At 35.7% G+C, this 18,812-nt stretch overlaps 2 protein-coding genes across 3 annotated transcripts; both read right to left on the bottom strand.

Annotated features, from left to right (window-relative positions):
- Positions 1 to 549: 549 nt before the first annotated feature.
- LOC110876428 lies at positions 550 to 4,476 on the bottom strand. 2 transcript variants are annotated; one of them, XM_022124606.2, is made up of 3 exons: positions 4,137 to 4,476; positions 1,476 to 3,328; positions 550 to 1,386 (listed from the first exon to the last, which is right to left on the bottom strand). In XM_022124606.2, the coding sequence occupies exons 2-3, from the start codon at positions 1,822 to 1,824 to the stop codon at positions 644 to 646; spliced, it is 1,092 nt and encodes a 363-aa protein (XP_021980298.1). In that variant the 5' UTR covers positions 1,825 to 3,328; positions 4,137 to 4,476; the 3' UTR covers positions 550 to 643. The 2 variants fall into 2 exon arrangements, with proteins under 2 accessions (XP_021980298.1, XP_021980303.1); XM_022124611.2 differs by lacking the exon at positions 550 to 1,386 and having other exon boundaries at positions 3,005 to 3,328; positions 4,137 to 4,463.
- Positions 4,477 to 5,490: 1,014 nt separating this feature from the next.
- LOC110876424 (glycosyltransferase-like KOBITO 1) lies at positions 5,491 to 11,181 on the bottom strand. The gene is made up of 11 exons (XM_022124600.2): positions 10,749 to 11,181; positions 9,094 to 9,243; positions 8,897 to 8,949; positions 8,269 to 8,377; positions 8,038 to 8,172; positions 7,762 to 7,806; positions 7,221 to 7,408; positions 6,948 to 7,089; positions 6,816 to 6,862; positions 6,630 to 6,717; positions 5,491 to 6,067 (listed from the first exon to the last, which is right to left on the bottom strand). Exons 1-11 carry the CDS (start codon positions 11,076 to 11,078, stop codon positions 5,786 to 5,788), a joined length of 1,569 nt encoding a protein of 522 aa, XP_021980292.1. The 5' UTR covers positions 11,079 to 11,181; the 3' UTR covers positions 5,491 to 5,785.
- Positions 11,182 to 18,812: the final 7,631 nt, after the last annotated feature.

Genomic DNA, 18,812 nt, shown 5'->3' with positions numbered 1-18,812 from the left:
TGAGTGTGACTCTACAAAGCATGACTATCAACCCACATGCCGTAGTCACATTGCCGATACCTCTAAAGCGGTATGGAAGCCTTGGGCGTACCACCAGACAAGTGGGGAGACTTAGAGATCACATGTATGACGTTTGAATCATGGTCGACCATGTCTTGTTGATCTTGACCTGATGGCTCATGTAAGAATACTCATGGTACGTATTACTTACTATATGTATTAATAAGGATATGAGATTGTTATATCATACTTGCCCTGATAATGTAGTCTACGAATCAATTTCTTGGTTCTCTGTTGTTTTAATAAAGTTGTGCATTCGTGTTGGTAAAAACTAGCATGCATTGTCTTATTAGACTAAAGGGTATGGAGAGCTCTATCCCCATGAGGATGGGCCGCCACATCACCATCCCATGGAGGATGGGCCTCCTTCACTTTTGAGGGGGGTGGAGGATGGGGCTACCCCACCTAAATATTTTATAATTTTCTAAGTTTTTTTTATTAACTTAATAAAAACTTTATAAAAATTAAAAAATACAACATAAAACAACATAAATAAATTCATTTCATAACATAAAAAAAAATTACATTTCCCAAAAATAAAAAAATAAAAAAAATTACATTTCCTAAAAATTAAAAAAAAAACCTACGACGTCCATTTTTTCTTCACCTCTTCCTTCATCCTCCGATACACCTCTCGTTCATCCTCCGGAACCGAGTCGAGATCCAACCTCATTATCCTAAAATCCTCCGCTCGAGCATAGTCGGCCAACACGTTTTTCTTGTGACTATATTTTTCGGCCGCAAAGTCTTTAAACGAACAGAATTCGGAAATCAACTCGTCCGTTTTCGAAGACGCCTTCGAGCCGCCACCTCCACCCGAGCCGCCCCCTCCACTCGAGCTTTTGCGCTTTCCGGCCGCCTCTTTTTTTGCTCTGTCCCTTCCGCCGGGACGTTCGATCTCGTGAGCGGGCAACACATCGTCGTCATATATCGGGTCATCGATTTGACAACGAGCAGTGGAGCCTCCCGCACTATAACTTCCGGACTCGGAAGTTTTAGTCCGTTTGGCAGTTGCGACCTCATTTGGAACCGGCGCCCATTTAGGTTCTTTCTTTAAAATGTTCCATGCTCGGAGGTGCGGGAAAGGCGCCGGATTTTTTGCTTCCCATTTAGCCATCGCAAGGTTAAGAACGTCCTCGTCGCTACTCCCACTAGGACGATTGATGTAAAGTGGGTTATAATACCCGCAAAAATCATTCACGGCCTTGTTCATTTTCCGCCACTTGCCCGATACGGAATCGAGATCACGTATCGGGCCTTGCCCCATAAGGTCGTTAAATCTATCCGTACATGCCTTCCAAAAACTAGAACCCGTTTGATTGTTCCCTAAAATTAAAAAAAAAATTGCATTAGTAAAACTAAAAAATAAATCTTTTTAAATTTAAATTAAAAAAAAAAGTAACTTTGGTTCATACCGACAATCGGGCAAGTTGAGGCCTTAACATACGCAATTGCTAGTGCCTCCTCCTCTACTTTTGTCCACTGTCTCGGCTTTGCTCTCGAACCGCTTTTTTTTGCGGTGTCGGGTTCGGTTTCAACCGCCTTCCCCTTCCCCGTGTTTTTTTTTTTTTTTGCGCTTGAGTTCTTTAGGTGGCGATTCGGGGACGACTTCATCATCATCGTCAAGTTGAACCGAGGGTTGCAGTTGGGAAGTTGGCGGTTGCGATTGGAATTGATCAAGTTGAACCGAGTTGCATTGCATGAATTGTTGGAGTGCTTGGTATTGTTGCATATGTTGAAGTTGGGACATTTGGGAGAAGGCATTGGGTGATTGTTGAAAACCCGAAAACGTAAATTGTGGAGACCCCCACGAAGGATCCATAGTCGGAGTGTAAGCGGGTCTCGAAAAAAGTTAGGTTAGTTCGGGTTGGGATTGTTCGGGTTGGGGTTGTTTGGGTTGAATGGATTCATGATTGTATAAAAAAATGGGACTGTTTTTTATAAAAATGGATGAGAATGGGAGAAGAATGGGAGAAATGGATGAGAATGGTATAAAAAATGGATGAAATTGATATATATTTAAAGTGAAAAAGTAATTTTTTTTAGTAAATCTAGCCGTTAGTAACGGCTATATTTTTGAAATTTGGGCCGTCGACTTCGTCTGTGGGGAGCCGGATTCGCTGGGACGGAAGCAGGGGGCGGTGTGGGGGACCGGCGCCGGGCCTAAGCCGGCCCCCATACCGCTTAGTCTTAAACACATACATATGATAATCTAACATGTTAACTAGAGTGCACCCAACTACAAGTTTATCTCTTGACATGTGTCGTAAGGTACCTATCTGCTGCATAGGGAATAGCGATAAATAGTTGTGGGAACCTATGACCATAGTTGTTAATGACGAATAGCGACAAATTGCGATAAGGTACCTATCTGCTGCATAGGGAATAGCGATAAATAGCGGGCGGCTATTTTATAGATAGCGATACACTAGAAAAAGAATTTTAAAATTTTTATATGTATATTATATCAAGATACCCTGGTATATTTTACATGTATATTTAACAAAAACCTAAAATCTAGCTATTTTATAGATATATTTAATTGCTATCTATATTAACAAAAAAAAATAAGGTGTCGCTATTCTCGCTATTCGTCGCTATGACCATAATAGCGACACTACATTGCTTCACTATATAGCGCGCTATAGCGACCACTATAATCGCTATTGACACCTATGTTGTGGCTAAAACTACACTTTGGATGCCATAGCTATTTTCATATTTCTTACAAGTCTGCCATAGCTATCTCCATATTTCTTACAAGTCATTTTGTATTTCCAATAAGTTCCCACTCCCAGTTACACAAAGCACCCGTCTTTCTTTAGAGCTATTGCCAGATGTATATACACCGACGCAATAAGTAGTGCTAGGAAATTTACAAGCATAAAGCATCATGAAGGCTGACTAATCTCAAACCAATTTTTATGGATATTTAGTCTTCTACTACTATTAAGTTGCTGATGTAATCACAGAACTATACATATAATTTGATTTAAATTACAATATGATGTAGAATGAAGCATAATATCATAGTAAAGATTATTCGTTTCAAACACATTCATATAACATAGATAGAATACAATCTTGGTCAACCCACTAAAACCGTTTTCCCTCCCTAAAACATGTGTAAAATAAATTACCTTCCGGTAATCTCAGCTTCACGTTTGGGCCGGTTGCGAGTCCGCTGCTGAGTAGGAGGCTCTTCATAGGCTGGATTCACATCTTCATCTTCATCCTCTCCTTCTAATATTGATTGATTAACTTCTAGCTGTTTCAGTTTACAACAAGAATCAAGACAAATCCATTCAAGCAATTGATCAATGACACTCCTAACTATCACTCTTATTGGCAAGTGCAATCCCACCCTAAAGCTGGATGGTGTGGTTTAACATAACCCACTCTTTAACTAGCCCATAGCGGTTTAACTAAAAAAATTAAAAATAACAAAGAAAACTAAAAAGAGATGTGACCAAATGCTTTTTGGTAGTCCCCACCTTTGCAGTGGTTAAGGTGTGTGCCTAGGCGCGCCCAGCGCACCTTGTGGGCTGCAACATGAAATATGACCTTTTAGGCTCAGGTACAGGATCATGTGATTTTCCGGCTAAAATCTGGCCAAATTCCGGCCAGCAATGGTTAAAAAAACCCTAAGTAAAACTGGAATCAACCTAAATAAGCCTAAAACAGCATAAACAAACCAAAAACATGCATAAAACCCTTAAAAATGACAATTTACACTATGCACCTAGCTCAAAAAAGTCCTCGTTTTTTAACGCCTAGGCCACAGTCTCCAAGCTACTCCGAAGCTAGGCCTATGCGCCTCGAGTGTGCCTTGTGTCTTTGACAACATAGGTTGGCAGACAAACCTACTTCTTCACTCACCGAATGTGAAATTTAGGAGTGTCATTACTTATATTATTCAACAATGGATATAGTTTAGATTATTAGATTCCAATTTGGCATCTTTTTAATCACTCAAATACATATCACTACTGATTTTGTTTTACTTTAGGATTTGGCGCATAGAACATCACTAAATCTCAACAAACACTAGAAAATTGCATAAGTTGGGGTTTTACCTCCTGGTAGAAGTCTCTGTCGAGTTTATCAGATATTTGGATAGCAGTGAAGATTGTTACAGCGAGAAGAGAGAGTGGAAAGAGGAATGCGAAGAGGTAAGTGGTGGCTCCTGGTGCTCCCGCTCTTGTCACCACCAATGAACCCTTGTTTCTCCGCCAACTAGATTGTTGCAGATACGACGGTGAAACTGGAGCAATCTGCCACGCCGTTGAAGAATGAAGGCGTAGGAGAGAAGAAGAAGAAGAAGAGTTGGGTGTTAGTGTGAAACTCGCCATCACCATTATCCAAAACCCTCCCCAATCGTTCAAACTGGATTGGTTGCAAGTTAATGGATTACGGGAATTTCTATTTAAATGCAAAAGAGCCCCCTATAATCTGGGTTATGGCACATATATACCCCTTAGAAATTCAAATTCTATAAAAAAAAGTTTGTACTTTCATTTAATGGTTTAAAATTTGGTTCAATCTTGAATTGTATCCAATCTAAATCATATTCATATCACTATCACTATGCGACATATCACCATGCAGGGGCAACAATGTCGCATTCCCGAGGTGTTCGTCTTTAGCATTGCAGACCCGGTCGTTCTGCACGAGTTCTGTGCAGCCTCCGGACACAGAAAAATGCTGCTGCAAGGTATATTTATAATCGCTAGTTGGAGGATATGGAGGGCCAGGAACGAGAAGGTTTTTTCGGGCAAGAATTCGAGTGTGGTCGACATTGTTGCGGACGTTAAGACGTTGGGTTTCTTGTGGTATAAACATAGATTTAAACGTGAAATTGTAGAGTGGGAGAGGTGGTGTACATTTGATGTGATGTAATTTTCTTGGATTGTTTGGTTTTCGGCTTGCTATTTCCTTCTTGGTGATAGCTTGCGCTTTTGGGTTTTCAATGAAGTTTGCGTTTCAAAAAAAAAGAACTCATTGGATAAACTGATCGTGTTTGAGTTAGGGCTATATAATTAAGACAATCATGTTCAAGTTACCTTTGTAATTTGTTTAATTGAACAGTTAGACAACCAATATGCTTAGGTAAATCCACTAACCCGTTTTTAATATATTATTCAATAAATTAGTTTTTTTTTTTTTAAATCACTTCCACTATAGACTAATTAGTTCATTAAACTTCGTAGTAGTCGGAATCTTCCAAAACTATTCATTAACCTTATAGTGCTTGCTACATGATCGATATCGATATGCATATACAACTCGTTTTCACACAAGAATTCACTGTCCTAGACTTGAATAAGGTTTGTAAAGTTATGTTCTGTCAATCCGAGTCAGTCATGAATCCAGCCCAAGGGCTAGAGATCTTAACGACCCAACACAAACAAAGCCCACCAAGCGTGCTTGTTCCAAACCAAATACCCTTACCTGTTTTTTCACAGGTCAAAAGAACAAGAAGCGTCACAGAGTTCGCACCAAGGTCAAGTCAAGCAAACAAGATGAATATGTATTGATCAAAAGTTATACTACTTGACACTCTAAATACATCTATACATATAATAACAAAACTCAAATGAAGTAACAAGTGTGTTTCTAAACCCCCCACCCCGCAACTTGCCTGCGCGCTTGGCTAATATGATCGGGAACAGCCTTCATAATCAAGCAAAAGTCAACTTAAACCGAGTCAAAGTCAACTCTACAATTATCTGGTCTCGGTTATGAGGTTGTTTTCCATGGTGGGTCCCGGGGGAGACAATGGTGGCACTGCTACCTCCGTAGCTTCCAAAACCTTCCTAACAGTTGCTCGGGATTCATTCTCTGGGTTTCTTCTTATCTTCCTTGGAGGCTGCGATCGGCCCCCACTAGTCCTCGAGGAGTTACTGCTCTCGATGGAAGCTAAGAATTTGTCCCGTGACAGAGTTGCAGGGGCTTTAGCAATCACAGAGCTGAACACACCCGATTCCTTCAAACCCTCAATAATAACCTGTATCAAATTTTATATAAATAAATTCAATTTCTTTGGCGAAAGCAATAAAGGGAAGAAAAATCCTATGGGTGGTAAAGACAAAATGGGAATAAGCTCAGCTGCTGGTTAGCTCCTCGAGATGATGAGACTGGCTCTCGCTAAAAGTTCTAAATGAGTCGGGCTTAAAAAGAGCTTCATATACCGAGCTTGACTAGGTTCACGAGCCTAACAAGCCTAATGGTAATATAAATATAATAACTGTTATTTAATATAATAAATATTAATTTATATAATTATGATAATAGTAACTTATAATATATATTATGTTATATAAAAAATTAAAATTATAAATAGATATAAAACTAATTATACATGTATATATGAATATAATAAATAACAATTAATAAACAAGCATCGAACTAAACAAGAGCTCGACTGCTTAGGTGAGCTAGGCTCAGCCCTCTTAAAGTGAGCGAGGCAAACATTTTCGTTATTGCTGTAATAGTATAGGTTTTGTAACCACAATTAATGCATTAATTATTTTTAGAAAAAAAAAACCCTAAAAGAGTATAATTCTTACTGATGGAGCGTATATGCGAGTTAAAATCCCTTTCCTCAACAGTTTCAAGTTTACTGTTTTGTCAGTCCACACCACGTGTTCACGATACCTGATGATAAGTGACAGGCATAATCAAGATCAAAGTTATGCATATAGTCTCTCTGTAATCTCTGCAGTATTTATAAAATTAAAAGGTTTATAGTTTACCAAGTCAGCTTTTCTTCTTCTGTTGCAGTTGAAGCAACTATGAATGCCTGAACCAATCAAAAAAATAAAAGAAATAAGTTAATGAACTCGATTGGTTGTATATAAACTATATGAAATAATTAATAAACTCACCGCTCGATCAAATTCCAACATAAAGCATCTTTTGACATCATCTTTAGTAGGCTTGCAGCCACATCTATCGCGTCTTGATGTCAAATCAGAAAACTTAGCATATGTATAATGTAGAACAGCAGCTTCTTCAAGTTTTATCTCCCTGTGTAACACATGATTGTTCGATATTGGTTAACTAATATCACATAATCACGTCTAAAGCGCATATCCAAAGACCCCATTAGTGTCAGCTAAAACTATATAGGATATAAAGTAGAAGGGAAGAGAAGTTACTTTGGAGTTTTCATGTAATTGTGCCATCTGTGTGCACCGTTAGGCCTTAAATGATCCTGAACCCGCGCAACTGATTTTCCGTTCCCATAAGTTAAAAAGTAATTCGGATTCCCACGAGTAGATTCTTTGTACATGCCAAAGTAGGTGTCCTTTGGAAGATGATCATAATTCCTTTTAAACATTGATACCTAATTAAATACACACAAAAAAATACTTCACTCTTGGATTCATTTAAGTTCAAGCATATAAAGTAAATAAGAAAGTATTTTGAGGTTGCAACTTGTAGGAGTGTTCATCAGTTCAGGTTTTTTTCATCGGTTTCCTCATTTTAACCAACTTGATTTTCTTAGAACCGAATAACTAAATCAGTTCGGTTGAAAGCCGAACAGAAGGCCGAATACGTAACCGATTTCAGTCGGTTTGGCTTTTGGTTTAATTGGTTTGTAACCATATACTGAACGCCCCTAGCAACTTGCAATGGTTAAACATTAGAGATAACAATAATTGTTTGAGGACTTTCTTGTTTACACGAATAAAATACCTCTATAAAAGGATCCTTGATGTCATCACGCTCTACACTGCTCTCCTGTACAGAAAGACAAGCAAATGTCAGCTGTTAGTTTATAAGTGAATAACACAATCATTTCATCATTAACATAGTTGATTATAGCATTTGTTTTTGTTTACTTTTAGTGATCTGAAATCTCGTACGCTTGTTAATTCTCGCAAACAAGAGAAAGCATTGCAGATAAAAATAATAACTAATGAATATATACTACATTATACGTAAATTCATTAGACGTGTGACATAACATACGTAGTTTGGAAAGACCACCATATCCACATCGCTAGGAATATCACGAAGTAACTTCCTTAGAGAATATTCCCCGGCACCAGCCGGGTGTATCAATTCATCTGTGTCAAGATGAAGTATCCAGTCCATGCCTGAATCCTACCAATTTTACAGCAAAACCTTCATTAATAATTAATAATAGTAGCATAGATTGATAGCTTTTTTGTTATATAGGAAAAAGAATAAAATGCATACCCTTGCCATGACTATAGCCATCTCCATATTGAGTGATTGCTTTACAAAAAGCTCATAATTACATGGTTTATAAAAGAAGCTTGACAGCCACGTCTCATTCCAGATCCGACTTTAACACCAAAAAAACAGAAAATTCACATGTCCATTGTCATGCAAACAGTAAAAACAAGAGTAAAGTACATGGATGGTCCCTGTGGTTATCCAAAATTTTGGATTTGGTAACTCTTTAAAAGTACACAGATGGTACCTGTGGTTTGCACTTTGTAACGCATTCAGTCCCCAGCTAACAAATCTAAAGGTTTCTACACCTCTAACTTAGGGACTAAATGTGTTACGAAGTGCAAACCACGGAGACCATCCATGTATTTTTAGCAAAAGTTGGGGACTAAATGCATTACATAATGCAAACCACAGGGACCATTTGTGTACTTTTGGAAAGCGAGGGACCAAATCCAAAATTTGGTCAACAACAGGAACCATCCATGTACTCTAAAAACAATTGATAACTAAATATGTCCCTTTTCAAACAACCACACCGGTCTCTTCTTGAGCCATTTACAACTTGTGTTTCATGAAAGAACAAATGGCACAACTGAAAATCAAACAGCTACATGCAGAAAATACCAACCTGTTAGCTTGTTGCTCTTCTAATTCTTTTGTTCGGTATATGACCCTGACCCCCTAAAAACAAAAACAAATTGTATCATTGTATGTCACAACTTTTAATGTAACTGTATACAGCAGAAACACATTGTAAATAAACATTACGGATTATCAATCCAATAGAAGATTATTCGACCAATAAAGCTGGGAATTGAAACTTACAGGGATAGATTCAAGAACTTTTGAAACAGTTGGAGACGCAGCTTTTCCCTCAACAAATAGAAAGAAGGTTCCGACCCCAAGTACTTTATGATAGAACATCCATGGCAAGATCTGATCTAAACCAGCGGACGTACTAGTTGTAATAGATATCTGACCACATAAAACAAGCTGTTAGAACAAGTCATAGAACAAGCGAGCCTGATACATGCATTTTGAGTATATTCAAAGACACAATGGCTTAAATAAGTATAAATTTGAGTATGTTCGAACACACAACGGTTTAGAGATAAAACTGTAAATCCATCTATATATACTAAGAGGGCTTCATCTTCAATATCATCAAATTCGAACATTTAATCCTGATTACAGAAAATACTGTAGCCAACATGAACCCTAACGGCAGAGAGTGCCCAAAATCCTAAACCAACAAGCAATATCATATCAATTCAGCTCATATTAACTCACGTTTAGCAGTGTCATCGACTTTTTCACCAAAAACATATAAACTTAGTGTAATTTCACGTATAGAATAACTACAAAAGCACCTTCTCTCATGGACCTGAAATTCTATAAATAGTAATAACTACAGGTCACATCCCAAACTAAATCAACTTTCACTTGCCGATCATACATGTGAAACCTAATTCATCTCAAATTTAAAGCTCATACGGATAAAATAAAGCTGCTAAGTTAACATCACGATTGTCATCTTCGTACTTGTTTTCAACTGATTTGTTGTTAGCATATTACTCTCATAAGTTACAATGCAAGAGGCCCAGATCCACTAAATTGAATTTGAAACTCAAATCACTTCACTCGCAATCATATTTCAACATCTATTCTTATAAAAACGAAACAAAATCAAACACACTATACCTTAGGTTTGAGATTCGATTCATACCGAAACTTCACATACACAATAACTGAATTCATGATATGAAAAAGCAAAGGCATCTTCTCTCATCAACCTAAACTCTATAAATTGTAATAATTACACGTCTACTCCAAAACTGCATTAACTTTCACTTGAAGATTCATACATGTAAAACCTAACTCATCTTTTAGTTGCTATTGCTTTTGCTAGTTGCTAGACTAGGAGTTTTTCATTTGTTATGTTGATTTCGTTGTTTGGCTTATACTTACGTGGGGCCTGTCTCATGTAAGAACTAGTGTGGACTTCACCTCACTACTTGTTTGTTTTTGTTGTGAATATATAAAATCACCGGGGTAACCCTTTACCCAAAAAAAAAAACCTAACTCATCTCAAATCCAAACTTCATTTCAAACAATCCGTCATTATCATCCTATTCTCATAAACTATAACACCAGATCCACTAATGTGAAACTCGAATCACTCCCCTCTGCTATCAAACTTCAACATCTATTCATACAAAAAACAAAACAAAACAAAATCAAACACACTATACCTTAGGTTTGATATCAGATTCCTACTGAAACTTCATGAAAAATGAACAAGCAAAGGCATCTTCTAGTAATAATTACAGGTTCATACATCTAAAACCTAATTCATCTCAAATCCAAACATCATTTCAACATTCTCACAAACTACAACATCAGATCCACTAACTTAAAACTCAGATCACTTCACTAGCAATCAAATTCTCAACATCTAATCTAACAAAAACACAGAATACCTTAGGTTTAAGATCGGAATCATACTGGAACTTCCAATCGTGAAAGTAAGGGAACGACGGAGAAGACGATTGACCTAGGGAGAGGCAGTCGGAGGCGGAGTGGTGCTCAACGACGGTGGCGAGCGGCGAGGAGTCCATTCCGGGGAACTTGAGAGAGTTGTGGTGCGGTGACCAGCGAGAGATATCGTCTACGTCTACAACGGCTCCGCCGCGCCATTGGAGGACGAATGCGAAGGCGGCGAGGGTGATTGGGAGGAGAGTAAGAAGGAGGATTAACTTGGAAGCGAAGGAATGGTGGTTGCTGCCGGCAGTTTGCGGTGGTTTCGCCATTGGTCAGTTGCTCTCTGTGTGTGTGTGTGTGTGTGTTAGAGAGAGAGAGAGAGAGAGAGTTAAGAAAGGGATGGAAGATCAGCTTTGTGTAATGTTCGTTGAGGTAGAGGAAGGTTTAGTTTCCAAACTTCCCTTTTTTTTGTTAAGGGTCGATCTATTTGGACACCTTATCTGGCTATTTAGACACCCTTTGCCTCGTATAGGTCTATACGAGGCGTATAGGGTTACATCAAAATCAGTGCCTGACTCATGTCACTTCCCCTTCAATACGCCTCGTATAGGCCTATACTGGGCGTATAGGCCTCATATGTGACCCTTTGCCCCTTATATGCCTCGTATAGGCCTATACTGGGCGTCTTGAAGGGGTTTTTTTTTTTAATTTTTTTTTAACAAACATTTTATACAATATTAATCGTTTTAGCAAACTTTTATACAAAAACAAGTTTTTTTATTTTAAATAATTAATATTAGGACCCCTCGTTGGTTTTTTTTAGTTGAAAAATAGATGTTTTGGTAGGGTAATTTGATTGTTTTTTGAGGGTGATGTTTTTTGAGTAAAAAAATGGTGTATAGTATAAGTCTAGTATAGGTCCCATATAGGTCTTGTATAAGCCTATAGGCCTAAACGGGACCTAAACCACACCTATAGTATAGTATTGTATTGTATCGTATCATATCGTATCGTATAATATAGTATAGTGTAGTATAAGTCTCGTATAGGTCTTGTATAAGCCTATCGTGTTGTATCGTATCGTATAGTATAGTATAAGTATCGTACAGTGTATAGTATAAGTTAGTATATGGCCCCTATAGGTCTTGTATAAGCCTATAGGCCTAAACGGGACCTAAACCACACCTATAGTCCTATACGAGTGTTGTATCTTATCCAATAGTCTAGTATCGTATTGTATTGTATCGTATCATATCATATCGTATCGTATCGTATAGTGTAGTATAAATCTCGTATAGGCATTGTATGGGCCTATGGATGTGGTATCGTATCCTATAGTATCGTGTTGTATCGCATCGTATCGTATAGTATAGTGTAGTATAAGTCTCGTATAGGTCTTGTATAAGCCTATCGTGTTGTATCGTATCGTATAGTATAGTATAAGTCTCGTATAGGCATCGTATAATTAATATTAGTGTTATTATAATTAATATGAGTTTTTTATAATTAATATTAGTGTTATTGATATTAATATGAGTTTTTTTATAATTAATATTAGTGTTATTATAATTAATATGAGTTTTTTATAATTAATATTAGTGTTATTATAATTAATATGAGTGTTATTATAATTAATATGAGTTTTTTATAATTAATATGAGTTTTTTTTATTATTAATATTAGTTTTATTATAATTAATATGAGTTTTTTATAGTTAATATTAGTGTTATTGATATTTAAAAAGAGAAAACAAAAAAAAAACCCTTCAAGACGCCCAGTATAGGGCTATACTGGGCGTCTATGTGGACCAAAAGACCATTATACCCCTGAATTAGGCCTATACTGGGGGCAATTCAGGGGTTTAATGGTCTTTTGCACCCTTCGTATAGCCCCAGTATAGCCCTATACTGGGCGTCTTGAAGGGTTTTTTTTTTTTTAACAAACATTTTATACAATATTAATCGTTTTAGCAAACTTTTATACAAAAACAATAAAACTTTTTTTTAAAAAAACAACTCAAATTATCCCACCAAAACACCCATTTTTTTACTCAAAAAACATCACCCTCCAAAAACAATCAAATTACCCTACCAAAACATCCATTTTTCAACTCAAAAAAAAAACCAACGAGGGGTCCTAATATTAATTATTTAAAATAAAAAAACTTGTTTTTGTATAAAAGTTTTGCTAAAACGATTAATATTGTTAAACTGTTTGTTAAAAAAAAAACCCCTTATATACGCCTAGTATAGGCCTATACTAGGCATATAAGAGAGGCAAAAAAGACCAATTTACCCCCAGTATAGGCCTAAATCAGGGGCTAAATGGTCTTTTTTCCCCTAGACGCCCAGTATAGGCCTATACGAGGCGTATACGAGGCAAATAAGACAAAATATGACATAATCAGAGATTCTCTTGGAAATTGAAAAAGGCTATACGCCTCGTATAGGTCTATACGAGGCGTCTTGAAGGGTGTCCAAATAGGCAATAAGGTGTGTAAATATGTAGACCCTTTGTTAATGAATAAAATATACTATATAATATTTCTTTAAAAAATTTACACCACAAAACCCTAATATTTTATATTTTTTAATTTGAGTATAATATTGGTGGAGTTTTTTTTTTTAGTTAAGTTACGGTACAAATCGGGCTTAACATACAAATTGACTTAAGCTGAGAAGTGAAAAAGAGATTTTTTTTTTATTTTTATCTAATTAAGCACGTATTTTAGTCTTAGAATTTAAAAAAAAAAATATGTATTTACAATGGTAGAGTAATTATGTAATTATTGTAGACTTGTAAAGTTATTAATGTAATTACTCTATACTTGTAATTACATAATTACTCTACTAGTGTAAAATCATTAAAAAAAAGTTACACATTTTGCAATTAAACATATAGGAAAAAAAAATTAAAAGCTTCATTCACTTCTCATGTTAAGGTTATTTTATATGTTAAGACACGTTTGTATTTGATCATTACAATAGTTTTTTAATTAAAAAAATTGATATGTTATGTGATTAAATGTGTCTATGGGTGAGCAATAAATGAATCATTAATCGAAACCGAACCAAAACAGATGAAATCGAACAAAAATCAAGCAAAAATTGCATTAACTGATAACTGATTTACCAAAACCGAATTGACCGAAAAATGGTTATCAGTTTTTTTATACCCTTGATTAACCAAAATTAACCGAACCGAACCATTCATATAACCAAAATTAAATAAACCGAACCAAAAATCATTAGTCTAACCAAATAAACAGAATTGCTTAACCGAAAATTTAGTAGTTAATAAAATAGACTAACTTGTATCTTTGATTTTGGCTTCGGTTGAGGGTAATAGCCGAACCTACCAAACCATGCACACTCTGACAGCGTCTGTGTTCTCGCTGCATCACGCAAGCATCCTTATAGTGTATTATAATGCATAAGGGAATGTCATTTTACAATTTAACATTTCCATTTTTATATTAAAATAAAGTATATAAAAATTTATATTATTAAATGGGTAGATTACGGGTAAGTTGACTGTTAGAAATATAAGATATTTAGACGATCATAGTATCCGTTTAATAATTAAATTATAAAAATACATTATATTTGAGCTTATTCCATTTTTAGTGAAACTTGGGTCAAAATGTAGATAAAAATATTCTCGTTCTAATGACATATTCAACGTTTTATAAAACGTCATATTTTATAAATTATAAGCGATAAATGAGTGAAACAGATGAATTAATTATAATATATAAATAATAAAATAATAAAAACTAACATTAATTCATATATGTGTACGTGCCTATTAAACGTGAGCTCGAAGATTGTAGTGCAATTATAAATAGCAATTCAACTCTTCAAAACAAAATGTTCACTTTCTTTTCAATCTATCTCTCTCTTCCTATCTCTCTCTAATTCTATAGTTTCATTTTTTTTTCTTTTTCTTTAGTATATCACCAATTATACTTTAAAACACTGTCCCGTTTTAAGTGTTTAACCCCCGATCACTGATTCGAAACGATGCCCGACTGATCTTGAACCCAGGAACTGATGCCAAAGCGTTGCCTGATAAAGGTTATGCTTTGTAAACTAAGTTGCGGTTCTGTCTCGTGATGTATTGATAAAGTGAATTGGGTTATTACACTAAACACAGGTGCATTATATATTTTATTAAATAACTCAAGAGTTATACCCAAGATTATACTAGGAGACTTTTAGTTGAACCCTAAAGTTACAAAGTGAGTCATTCTGCTTTTTTTCACATTATTGTAAACCATTTTATTTAAAATGCTTTACAAAACCCTGATTGTTATAAACTTATATTTACCCTATAAAAACTTATATTATTATTCTAGTTGAAACATAAATTTATATTTTTGATAAAATATGACTTGTGATATAACAACTAATCTTTTAGGTAAACATAAGTTTTCATAACATTGTGCTTTAGTTGAAATATAAATTTATAATAATTACTCTAGTTGAAATATAAAATAATTCTAAAATAATAACTTATGTTTAAAACGATGTGCATTGTAATATTTAATATTATATTTAATATTTAATATAGTATGTTATAAACTATAAACCTTAATGTATATCGTAATAAAATTAAACAATGTATTATTTAACTTTTAATATACTAAGATATATAGCGTGACATTTAAATATTATATTGAATATTTAAAATAATATATTATAAACCTTAATATGTATAATATATAAACCTTAATGTATATCTTAAACGATATATGTCAATTATATATTTAACTTTTTATATACTAAGGTATACATCCAGAATTATATTTTAAATCTTAGTCCCGTTAATATGCTAAATAATAATATCACAATTATTTAATTAATATATTATATTTAATAAAGTTATAACTACTAGTTTGACAGAAAATGATATATTTCATTTTCTAGGCTAATTTGTTTTGTGTCATAGAAAATATATTTTACAAAGTAATATCATGGGTTTTATAGTATAGATACCTTATATACACTACTAGTTCAGCGTCACTAGTTGAGATAATTGTAACAACCCGCACGTTCGTGCGTTGTTACTACTTGTTATACTCGTTACGCCTAGCACCACCGATTCGGATCATAATGTAGCTATATTGCATACATCATTATTTCGCAGTATTTTTCGTATATTACGCATACTTTATCGCTATAACACATCGCATCACACACACTAACGCTCACGATGACGTTGAGTGAGGACCTATTCTACCCTCCTCGATGATCGTTATTCGTCGTAGAGTAACGCCTATTCGAAACGAAACCCGGTTATTATTTCGCAACTTTGAAATATGGATATTTATACGACCCTATGTGACTAATTATACTAAATATATGAATGCGGGTATGAAAATGTGTGACCAAACTATCGCAAAGACTAACGAACAAAACAAAACATCGAAACGTAATTCGCCGGAGACCACCGATCGAGTGACAGATCGATTGCCACCCGATCGGACTGCCACTCGATCGGACAGCCACCCGATCGGACTGCCACCCAATCCATGGCACTCCCTCACCTTCTCTCCTCTCCGCCTATAAATAGCATTTGTCACATCACATGAACAGTGATGTGACAGCTCCCACTCGACCAACACGCCTTGGGGATATTTTCTCTCGATTTCTCGCGATTCTTGTAAGTTTCTACCTCAAATCTTGTACTTCTATGATCTACACGCACTTCTTCATCATTTTCTCTCTTAAATCTCAACTGGGTGATTGTGGATCGACTAACCAAATCAGCCCATTTCCTGCCAATGAAGGAAACCTTTAGCATGGAAAGATTGGCTAAGTTATATGTGGACGAGGTAGTATCCTTACATGGAGTTCCACTCTCTATTGTGTCAGATAGGGATAGTCGTTTCACTTCGCATTTTTTGACAAGTTTCCAAGGAGCAATGGGGACGCGATTAAATTTAAGTACTACATATCATCCTCAAACAGATGGAAAAGCGAAAGGATAATTCAAACCCTTGAAGACATGCTCAAAGCATGTGTAATCGATTTCGGTGGAAATTGGGACGACCATTTACCACTTATAGAATTCTCCTATAACAATAGTTACCACACCAGCATAAATGTTGCCCCTTTCGAAGCATTATATGGACGAAAGTGTAGAACACCCGTATGCTGGGCAGAAATAGGAGAAAGTCAATTATCAGGTCCCGAGATTGTACAGGAAACCACCGACAAGATAACCCAAATCAAGGAAAGACTGAAAACGGCTTGAGATCGCCAGAAGAGTTATGCAGATAATCGACGTAAGCCGTTAGAATTCCAAGTTAGAGATAAGGTACTCTTGAAAGTTTCTCCTTGGAAAGGGGTAGTTCGGTTCGGTAAGAAGGGGAAGCTAAGTCCAAGGTACATAGGACCATTCACAGTTACCCAACGGATAGGACTAATTGCCTATCGCTTACAACTACCAGAAGAATTAGCCGGGGTACATGATGTATTTCATGTATCTAATCTCAAAGAAGTGTTTATCTGATGAATCATTGGTAGTACCTCTTCAAGATATAGAGGTAAATGAAAAGTTAAAATTTATTGAAAAACCTCTTCAATGTCACACCCTGGCTTTTGCGGAAGCGTGGGTTTATTTGGTGTGACTTCTTATCACCATAGCAATCAATCATAACAATACTATATGATAAAAACAATAGATGTTCATCCATTAATAAGGTTTAGAAATACAATACAACATCATTTTTAAAATGTTGACTCATAAAACAAGGTACAGCCATAACATGTTTTAAAACGTGTTCACATGACACAATAAAAGACTTGATTAAAAACATGGTTTAAGGACATGTAACCCGTCCAGGTAAGGGTTACACCTCCTGAACCTACTACCCTGGATGGCGTCTTTATTTAGTACGCAACTTGACACAAATGCAGACACTTGCCAGATCCCTTAGTTTTCCTGAAATACATGTAAGTTGAAAAATCAACAAAAGTTGAGCGAGTTCATGTGTAAGTGAGTATGTATAAACCTTTTTAAAGTATGTTTGTATGTAAAAAGTCCCTGGTATGTAGCAATAAGGAAAAAGAGATCACCATTGGGTTGCAAAGCCAATGATATGCGTGAAGTGATGCAGGAAGACTCAAACCTAGCGGATTTGTGCGTCGGGCACTTAGTCACCACATGGTCCACTCGGCGGACTCAGGAGTGGGGCTCGCTACACCCAAATAGATCTATCACTAATGTCCCTCGGTCCTACAACGAGGATTAATGGCCTTAAGTTCTACCTACCCACTCACATGATCTGAACGTCCCAACCCTCCTTAAGCTAACCATACCATGTATAAAAATGTCCAAAATAATTGTAACATGTATTTCACCCCCAAAGTTATAAAACAGAAAACAGCTAAGAGAAAAGAGGGACATGAACTCACAGTATTGCGTCTTCAGTATGTGTAACCCAAGTCTCCTCAGCCAACACGACTACCTACAATGGTCTAATGTCTATTAGACGAACGTGTCGTGCCTTGTCTTAGTGTTTATGTTTTTGAGTTATGTTTCCAATATTATTCCAAGTTATAATGATTATATTTGGTTTTGGAATAATTGATACAGTATTTCCGAATTAATACTTTTCAAGTATTCGTACTCGTATTTCCTTCCCAAGGATAGGGGGTATCTTATACATGAATTTTCGTATTTGTATTTGTATATCTTGCCAAATGACGGCGCCGTATTTCATATATTGTTCTAAATAAAAATATGTTAATATATTCCCAATATATTTTCCCAAAACCATGTATTTCAAGTCTCACTTAAATATATTTAAATCGTTTGTCTAAAATATCTTATTTCTCAAAAATATACATATTTTTCCCAAAAATATTATATTTTATTTCATCAATTTTCCAAAATAATATTCTATCAAAAAATATACGTATAAGAGTATTCTTCCGAAAAACTACGTAGGTTACGTTTTAGTGTTTCGCATTATAACAATACTTGTGTACTTATATTATTTATTTTGCGAAAGCTTCGGTATTATTTTAGAGTCGTAATCTCGTGATACCATAAGT

Source organism: Helianthus annuus, chromosome 1 (genome assembly GCF_002127325.2).
Source record: "Helianthus annuus cultivar XRQ/B chromosome 1, HanXRQr2.0-SUNRISE, whole genome shotgun sequence".
In the NCBI taxonomy this organism is placed as follows: Eukaryota; Viridiplantae; Streptophyta; class Magnoliopsida; order Asterales; family Asteraceae; genus Helianthus; species Helianthus annuus.
This window is presented reverse-complemented; position numbering and strand designations above follow the sequence as displayed.